A 10105-nucleotide genomic window follows, 5' to 3' on the forward strand; every position below is an offset into this window, starting at 1 on the left:
CCTCTTTATTTATGTTGCTTTCACCCTATTTTTTTCTCAATTAGGTTAAAGGGAGGTTGCTAAAGTTAAACTCTGGTTCCCCATTCAAACTTGCCACAGTGAAAAATAGCATAAACCACAATGTACAACAACAGATCTCACCTAAATAAAGTTCCAAGATCTCATTTTCATGAGCAGGAGCCCATCTCTTTTAATCATGACTACCATAAGCCTAATCAAGAAAGTAGAACAAAAATCACCCCAATTGCTAATACTTTATTGCACACTAGCATCAGGCCATAAACAACATGATTGTTATAATTGCTGTCATTATGACCATCATGATTAACATCAATGATTCATCTTTATTACTCACTATATAAAGCATTAAGCATAATATTGAAGAAAACACACTGCACAACCACCACAAAACTATCTGGCAATATGTTGAGAAGAGGTGCTCTAACCATTTCCATGTTATCAAATTCTACAACATTGGGGGGGTGGTGCAGGCCACGCAGGCGGCTTAGACGGAGGAAGAGTAGCACCATACGGTTAGGAAATAAGCGGCGAGGGTTCTGCTTAGCATCAAAGCCAGTGGTGCAATGGGGGGTCATGATGGGTCCTCTTAGGATGCTGAAAAAGTTCATCATGGAAATGGCACCAAATGGACAGTTGATGGAGGCTTATTATTCGTCTTTAATACCCTTTCTACGTCCCCATCTATTTCCATTATGTTGATTACTAGCAGCAATATCTCCTTTGCTTGGTTTTTTCTTTTCTTGTTAAGCTGTGTAATAAGGGATCAAGCAACTCCTATAATTATTGAACAAACAAATTGCATATTATCTTTATAGCGGTTTATAAACATAGAAAATATTGCAAGATGAATGAAGGTTTAGGTTATGTGTATGTTTTAAAATGTTTGTACCAGCTTTTGAACATATATATATGGTATTATGGACATGCTGTCATAGCTAAGTTGACTAAAGAAAGAAAATTGGGAGCATCTACAGAGCACATCTAATGGAAAAAAGAGAGGGGTGGGGGGGTTAGAAATTAATTTTGACATTTGGTCTTGATTTCATGTTGTTTTCCACTTTCCAGCACTGCAATTGAGTAGAAAATAGGCTGCCTCTCTGAATTGTACTATAGCAGATTTCCTGGGGCATAATTGTCGTTGCAAACACCGTAATTGGGATACGCTTTCTGCGCCGCCCAGTTGCCTTTTGTTTCCTTGTAAACGTATACTGCTCCATGTCCATGTAAGCCATTCCATAAGTCAATTGAGCGAAGTGAAATTTTCTTTCTTTTTTGGTAAGTAAAAAAGGGTAGGGCAACCAGCTGTTTTGAAATATATTCCCTAACATCTGAGAAATATAGGCCAGAGACTTTCAAGAGGGGTTCCGTAAATCAATTAGTCTTACGAAAAAAATTCAGAACGGTTGGGGTTAGGGGTGTCCATGGGTCATTTAGAGTTAGTTTTTTACTCAACTTGAACTAGACCTAATCACATCAACTATCAAAAGGCAACACCCACCATCAGTCGAACAAAAGTGACTGTCGTACTATTCCGTTGTCCACTAGTAGTGGTTAGGTTTAGTCAAAATTGGATAGAAATGGCGACGGTTCACCATATCTCACTGGAGATGATGTATTCCCTGGTTGGAAAACTAACACTTGACCTGTTTGAGGCAAGTTTTGAACCATTAAAACCGTCACCAAAAACCAATTGCGTCAAAACAAGTAAAATCTAGGCAAGTTGGTTCGAGTCAAGTATGTGGGTCAATTTGGGCACCCATTTGGACAGCCCTAGTTGATGTGGTATGTTTTGACTGATTTACAATAAAAGTGATACTAATAATGGGACCATGTGAAAGTAATGTGAGGTCTTTTTTGGGTAAACCTAATGTGTGGTCTTATAAATGAAGTTAAACAATAGTTGGTGTGGTCAAATTTGGGTTGTTTTTGCCCATTGCACTAGTGCCAAGTTGATGCAACCAAATTCGTAGCTAAGTCAGACCACTAAGACCAAAATGTTGAAGTTGAATCATTGATCAATGGTCACTGGGTTATCAATGTGATTGGATTTAGTCAAGTGTGAAAACTTAATATCCAAATCGATAGTAAGTTGGGTTTCATATCAATAGTCAAAGAGGAACACCCATTCCAAGCATACTTGATACTCATGTTGTCAAAAACGCAATAAATCTTCCTAGACATTGCCATTTTCCTATTTGAGTTCACTAAACTCACTATTTTGCCCATGTTAATCATGATAGTATAACTCCCTTAACCATACTAAGTATGAGAGTTAAAGATCAAACGAAGAAGGAAAATAAAAAATAGTAGATAGGGAGACTTACAAATGCTTGAAAAATGATAAAAGACCCAAAGGAAGAAGAATAGAGTGAAGAGATGAAAACTAAGGAGGCCTAAAATCAAGAAGCAGAAGGCTTAAGTGAAAAATGAAGCAAACCAAATACCAAGTAATGAACAAGTACCATAGTCAGGATTACAAGTGACAGTCACTACAAGAAATCTATACTATTGCGGTGGGTGCAAAAACTGCCGCTATATGTCGCATATTGCGGCATTTTTTGGAACCACCGTAGTAGCTCTAATCTTTTGCTGCATCCTATAGCGGCGGTATATAAAACTGCCACAGTATATATGTTTTAGTGACGTTTGATGTAGCTATAGCAGTGCTCCATCAAACCGCTGCAATATATATATCCTTTTACGGTATACTATAGCAGTGGTATATAAAACCGCCGCAATATATGCGTTTTAGCGGCGTTCTATTTAGCTGTAGTGGCGGTATTATCAAACCACCACAATAAATACTTTTTTGCAGCATAGCTTCTTAGTTATAGCGACGGTTTTGACCACCGCAATAGACCTTTTAATTGCTTGAATCTAGTCCAATTTTTCTCTCTCTTTTTATTTTATTTTTTTTTTTTTTATTTTTTTTTTTGTCCTTTCCACGCCTAAGCGCCATTTGTCTTTTCATTTTTAGCACCTTTGTTTTCCCCATGTTAGTCTCCCTCTAAGAAAAAACACACACACACTCTCTCTCAATCGCTATTCACCAATTCAATCATCAATTATGTAATAATATTTACCAAAAGTAAGTAAATAAATCAAATTAAAATATATTTGTAGCATACATATTCAAACTAATTAAAATCAAAAGTGATAATACATGATATATGAGCCAAAATAATAAATTTTTTTATCATTTTGCCTAATCAACTTTATCTAAGTCAATGTTAACATGATGTTCATCATCTTTCAAAATTATTTCTTCATTAACATTTTCTAACAACTACTTCAATACCCAGTAATCCACCTAAAACCTTCCCACTTAACCTAATTTCACTAAGTCTAGTGGTCTCGAGACCATCTATTAAGTTTGACCGGGTTTGATTAACTTTAATTAAACTTTGACTGTGCCTTTTTGTAAATCCAACCGTTTGATTGTGACAATAATTTACTAAAATTAACCTTTCATTACACTCTTCAAATCCAACGGTTATATTTCAAATCTAAATATGGCGTGTGATGGACATATGTTGTGTACCTATATGGCTAAGTTCTCTCAATCTAACCATCCAGTTGGTCTCAAATTTCACCAACACCAATATGTCACCATACTCTTTAACCTCAATGATCAAAATTTGAATATGAATTTCACCAAATTCAGTGGTCTCAAGACCACCTATTAAGTTTGATTGAGTTTGACCAACTTTAACTAAACTTTGACCACACCTTTTTCTAAATCCAACCATTTGATTGTGACCATAATTTACTAAAATTAACCTTTCATTACGCTCTTCAAATCCAATGGTTAGATTTCAAATCTAAGTATGGCACATGATGGACATGTGTTATGTACTTGTATGGCTATGTTCTCTCAATTTAATCATCCAATTGGTCTCAACTTTCACCAACACCAATATATCACCATACTGTTCAATCCCAATGATCAAGATTTGAATATGAATTTTACCAAGTCCAGTGGTCTTGGGACCATCTATTAAGTTTGATCGGATTTGACCAACTTTAATTAAACTTTGACCACTCCATTCTCTAAATCTAACCATTTGATTGTGACCATAATATAACCAAATTAACCTTTCATTACATTATTCAAATCTAACGATTAGATTTCAAATTTAAGTATGACGCATGATGGACATGTTTTGTGTACCTGCATGGTAAAAAACTTTGATTGGATTTCTTTTCTAAACCTCTAAAATGACACAAATACTCTTGAAATATCTAAAATGACCAAAATATACTGAAATTTATAAAATAACCAAAATACTCCTTAACTTCTAAAATGACCAAAATTGTCATTATAGAGATTTTGGGGTTGGGGGGGGGGGGGGTATTTTGGTTATTTTAACAATTTCGAGCTATTTTTGGTCATCTTAGAGGTTTCAAGGTACTTTTGCTCATTTTCGAGATTTTGGGAATATTTTTGTCTTCATAGAGGTTTTTAGGGTTTTTTTTTTTCTTTTTTTTTTTTTGGTCATTTGAGAGGTTTCAGAGTATTTTTGGTCATTTGAGAGGTTTCAAGGTATTTTGGTCATTTTATTGATTTTGAGGTATTTTTGTCATTTTAGAGGTTTCAAAGTTTTTTTTTTTTTTTCCTCATTCTAAAGGATTTGAGGGCTTTTTTTTTTTTTTTTTTTTTTTTTTTTTTTTTTTTTTGTCATTTTAGCGATTTAAGGGGTATATTAATTAAGTTTTTTGTTGCTAAAAAATCACTTTAAAAATAAAATTTTTAAATAAATTTCAGCATATATTCTCACTTCCCACATATTTTAATTTTCACTTCCCCCCAAACACTTCAGCAAAATATATCCTTTTTTTGGGTTAAAACTCAAAAAAAAAAAAAAATTAAATTTAAATAAATTTCAGCATAGTGACGTTGAAGTGTGCTATTTTTAAACTCTATAGCAATAGCCTAAACCTTTAGTGATGCCTCCATAACTGCTGCAATAGAGCTTAAATTTCAACCAAAAAAAAAAAAAATTGTCTTTCCCACATAAAATTTCACTTTTCCCACTCTCTTAAAAGTTAAAACTTCACCCACTTAAAATTTTTCAGCCACTCACATTTCCCTCACATAAAACCCTCTCTATCTCTCCTTTTCTCTCTCTCTCTCTCTCTCTCTCTCTCTCTCTCTCACACATAGCCCACCGGCCAGCCCAGCCCAACCACTTGCTGATGCCAACGTTAACACCTAGCCCAACCACAACGTAGAGAGTTCTAGTGGTTAGTTCAGCATACCCATTTGAAAGACCATCCCTCTAAGTTTGGTTAATTCAATAGATGAAGTAAAAATCTAAGTTTTCTATGATTTTCTTCTATGAAATCCTTTGGGTTTTGTTGTTTTATGATGTTTATAGTAATAACTTAGTGGATTTGAGGGTTGTATTTCTTGGACAACCATATGAGTTTTAATCCATGAGGAAGATTGAGATGAATTTTTGAAATTGAGTTTCTTTATGTCTTTGGAATGAATTTGATATATGTGAAAAGTTGATAGTGCTAACTATGAAAATTGCATGATTTGTGGGCTTATGTTTGTTGCATGTTAAGTGTTTGATATTTTATCTCAATGAGTTATGAGGCTAGGTTTAATAAACTTGTTTATTAAACTTGAAGTGTATATATATATTGTAAGGTCACGTTTTTTTGGCCAAACCCAAGATGCGTGGGACCTTAGACCAATGAACCCGGTATAATGAATTTGTAGAGAGTGGGCCAAAAAGCTAGACACTGATGTATGGACAACGGTTCTCACGGTCAAGTTGAGATGGACTAAATTTTCCAGAAAGGATTGGTCCTCGGCATGGAATGAGGAGCTTTTCTTGGTGCCACTGGTTTGTTGTTTTTTTTGGGGGGGGGGGGGTCTTCACCCCACCCTTTCTGTTTCCCTCCACCTCCTTTTATAGTAGTTTTCTTCCTCCTGAATGAGGTCCCTAGGGTAGATACCTGTCCCATCAGCCCTTCCTTCTAATTGTTGGGAGTGGTTGTAAAGGCAGAAGAGTATGGTTGTGTCAGGCACAAGGCATGGAATGCTATAATCACAGCTTTTCCCTCAAACACTTTTGTTTTCTCTGTTGTCTTTTCTTATTTTGTAGAACGGTCTGCAGCGTCACTACTAGTGGCAGGTTGCCTCCTTTATCGTTGGTTACATCCATGACGAGGAGGATTCTCCCCATGGCCAAGAAGGGGTTTTCCTTTGGGCAGGACCCTTGGCCCAATGTAGACATTGACATGGGCCTCCGGGTCTTTTATCCCCCACAATAGCTCCTTAAAATCCTGCTGTTTGGCTCCTCAGACGAAGAGGAGGGTTTTGATGACATCGGGCCTCTGTCACGGCTTGCCAAGTCTTGTCCTCCATTAATGCCAAAGACTCTTCGCTTGCCTGCGGCACGTTCCTGGCTGTGAGACATTTTTTTAGTTTATCCAAGTCAAGCTCCTGTCGTTTCGATGCACGAGGCGCGCTTTAATTAGAGTCTCTTCACGAGGCAGCATAAATCCAAAAGCTGAAGACTACTTTGGAAATTGAGCGAGATTTATCTCGCTTGTAATTCCTTCTTGGAGATTTAGGCGAATTGATTGCCACCAAGTTTGCCCCCTATATAAGACGCATGGTGGGAGATCATTCCCCTTTGTTCGCAGACCATTGAGTTTTTCAGGTTTCTAACTCTCCAAATGCTCCCAAAGTCCCCACTGTGAGAGTGACCGAGATTTATGGAGTGAAATGGTCAAGGATAGGGTGAGGGTGAAGGAACCAAACCCTCTTCAGAAGCCTCGGGTGTCTCCGAGATTCAGAATGGCCCAGTCAGGGCAAAAGAGACAAAGGTTAAAGATATTTCTCCCACTCGACTGGACAAGAAAGAAGTCTCTCTTCCTTCAGCCAAAATCCAAAATAGGCGTAGGTTGCATCAGATTTTTGGTGCGACAAAATTTGGACTTTCATCCGGCGCCGTGTGCCACGCATGTGAGGGTTTGGGTTTTCCATCTCCAGTACCGTCCATACTTGCTCGATTGCTGCTAGAGTAATACTTGCTCGATTGTTGCTAGAGAAAGTATGGAGGTTTGGCGTTCCTGCTTCTTCTTTTCTTCCACCGCGGGTACCATCCGAACTTACTTGGTTGCTGCTAGAGTAAGATCGTGGATCGGGCGCCTTCGCTTCTTCTTCTTTTCCACCGCTGGTGCCATCCGCACTTGCTCGATTGCTGTTGGATCAAGATTGAGGATTTATCGTTCCCGTGTACCCCTTTTTTTTTTTTTTTTTTATAGTTAGCTTCTAATATAGGCTTGTCTAAGCCTTTTTATTGTACATTGTACTCTTTATTTATTTAATAAAAAGATGATTTTATTTCATTCTACGTATCCTTTCTTTTCTGCAATAATTGTTTTATGAATGGATGTACTGGTGTCCTTTCTTTTGAATAGTACTTAGAACTAATGCCATTGATGGTAAAGAGTTGTCACTCTTAACTTATCAAAACTGACGGGCACAACAACGCCGACTTTAAGTAAGTTAACTATATTAGACTAACCGAGAAAAACAACCGCATGTTCTGTACTATGAATAGGGTGACCGCTCGAGGACGTGTAACCTAAAGTAAGCTATCCGAGGGGATCATTGGGTACTAGGATTCTTTTCCACGTTTCCGATGATATTTATAGTTTTAACTTGCTTTAGGCGTCTGGTCCAAGGACCGAGGCATGATTGAACTTAGCTTGAACACTTAGAAAGGTACCATCGCGTGTTAATTTCCACAAAGCCTGAAGTCCGAGGATCACGTAAGACTTTCGTTCCGTCTAGGACTTAGGTTTTCTTGGAGTAGTTAGTTTCCCCATAGGTTTAAGTTTGAGGACCATGCAAGACATTGGTTGTTTCTAGTACTTAGATTTTCTTGGAGTAGCTAGTTTCCCCATAGGTTTGAGTTCGAGGACCATGCAAGACCTTAGTTCTGCTTAGCACTTAGGCTTCTGGAGTGACTAGTTTCCCCATAGGTTTAAGTCCGATGACCATGCAAGACCTTGGTTCTGTCTAACACTTAGACTCTTGGAGTGACTAGTTTTCCCATAGGTTTGAGTCCGAGGACCATGCAAGACCTTGGTTCTGTCTAGCACTTAGACTTCTAGAGTGACTAGTTTCCCCAAAAGTTTGAGTCTAAGGACCACGCAAGACCTTGGTTCTGTCTAGCACTTAGGCTTCTGGAGTGACTAGTTTCCCCATAGGTTTGAGTCTGAGAACCATGCAAGACCTTAGTTCTGTCTAGCACTTAGACTCCTGGAGTGACTAGTTTCCCCATAGGTTTGAGTTCGAGGATCATGTAAGACCTTGGTTCTGTCTAGCACTTAGGCTTTTGGAGTGACTAGTTTGCCCATAGGTTTGAATCCGAGGACCATGCAAGATCTTGATTCTGTCTAGCACTTAGACTCTTGGAGTGACTAGTTTCCCTATAGGTTTGAGTTCGAGGACTATGCAAGACCTTGGTTCTATCTAGCACTTAGGCTTCTGGAGTGACTAGTTTCCTCATAGGTTTAAGTTCGAGGACCATGTAAGACCTTGATTCTGTCTAGTACTTAAACTCTTGGAGTGATTAGTTTCCTTATAGGTTTAAGTCCGAGGACCATGCAAGACCTTGGTTCTGTCTAGCACTTAGGCTTCTGGAGTGACTAGTTTCCCCATAGGTTTGAATCCGAGGATTATACAAGACTTTGGTTCTATCTAGCACTTAGACTCTTAGAGTGACTAGTTTCCCCATAGGTTTGAGTCCGAGGATCATGCAAGACCTTGGTTTTGTCTAGCACTTAGACTTTTGGAGTGGCTAGTTTCCCTACAGGTTTGAGTCCGAGAACCATGCAAGACCTTGGTTCTATCTAGCACTTAGACTCTTGAAGTGACTAGTTTCCCCATAGGTTTGAGTCCGAGGATCATGCAAGACCTTGGTTCTGTCTAGCACTTAGGCTTCTGGAGTGACTAGTTTCCCTATAGGTTTGAGTCTGAGGACCATGCAAGACCTTGGTTCTGTCTAGTACTTAGATTTCCTTGGAGTAGTTAGTTTCCCCATAGGTTTGAGTTCGAGAACCATGCAAGACCTTGGTTTTGTCTAGCACTTAGCCTTCTGGAGTGACTAGTTTCCCCATAGGTTTGAGTCCGAGAACCATGCAAGAACTTGGTTTTGTCTAGTACTTAGACTTTTGGAGTGTCGTCGGTGCACGTCAATTTCCCGAAAGCTGAAAGTCCGAAGACTCGACATAGCTAAGGTTATGTTTAACTGCTTCAAAAGATTCTGGTTTGGCCCTCGACTTCTTTCTCCGAAGGGAATTCAGCGAATCGGACTACTAGGCCCATGGGAGTTAGCCCTTTGACAAGTGCACGGGGAACACATTTGACGTCAGAAGCCCCTAGAACCGAACTCTGTTTAGCAATCCTCTTCACGTAGTCAACGCTTCGGAGTGTAGACCTAAGTGGAAGCTGAGTAACAACAATGACAATGTGTTCTTGGAAATAATGGGGGGTGGCTTTCGCGTAGCTTGCACCACTGCCAAAGTGGGCCTTTCGAGGGACTCTCGCTGATAGAAACTTAATCGTGATTAACTGTTGCATTCGCCAACACACAAGCTCTTCCCACAGACGGCCCCAATTGTAGGGTCACGTTTTTCAGGCCAGGCCCAAGATATGTGGGACCTTAGACTAGTGAACCCAGTACAATGAATTTGTAGAGAGTGGGCTAAAGAGCTAGGCACTGATGTATGGACAACGGTTCTCACGGTCAAGTTAAGATGGACTGAATTTTCCATAAAGGATTGGTCCTCGGCATGGAATGGGGAGCTTTTCCTGGTGCCACTGGTTTGTTATTTGGGAAGGGGGGTCTCCGCCCCACCTTTTTTGTTTCCCTCCACCCCCTTTTATAGTAGTTTTCTTCCTCCTGAATGGGGTCCCTAGGGTAGGTACTTGTTCCATCAGCCATTCCTTCTAGTTGTTGGGAGTGGTTATAAAGGCAGAAGAGTATGGCTGTGTTAGGCACAAGGTATGGAATGCTATAATGGTAGCCTTTCCCTTAGACACTTCCATTTTCTC

General features: G+C 39.1%; 1 protein-coding gene across 1 annotated transcript; it reads left to right on the forward strand.

Moving 5' to 3' along the window:
- Positions 1-369: 369 nt before the first annotated feature.
- On the forward strand, positions 370-891 carry LOC126698807 (uncharacterized). The gene has a single exon (XM_050396265.1). The coding sequence runs from the start codon at positions 424-426 to the stop codon at positions 718-720; it is 297 nt and encodes a 98-aa protein (XP_050252222.1). The 5' UTR covers positions 370-423; the 3' UTR covers positions 721-891.
- The last annotated feature ends 9214 nt before the right edge of the window (positions 892-10105 follow it).

The sequence above is a fragment of the Quercus robur genome, chromosome 9, assembly GCF_932294415.1.
Source record: "Quercus robur chromosome 9, dhQueRobu3.1, whole genome shotgun sequence".
In the NCBI taxonomy this organism is placed as follows: Eukaryota; Viridiplantae; Streptophyta; class Magnoliopsida; order Fagales; family Fagaceae; genus Quercus; species Quercus robur.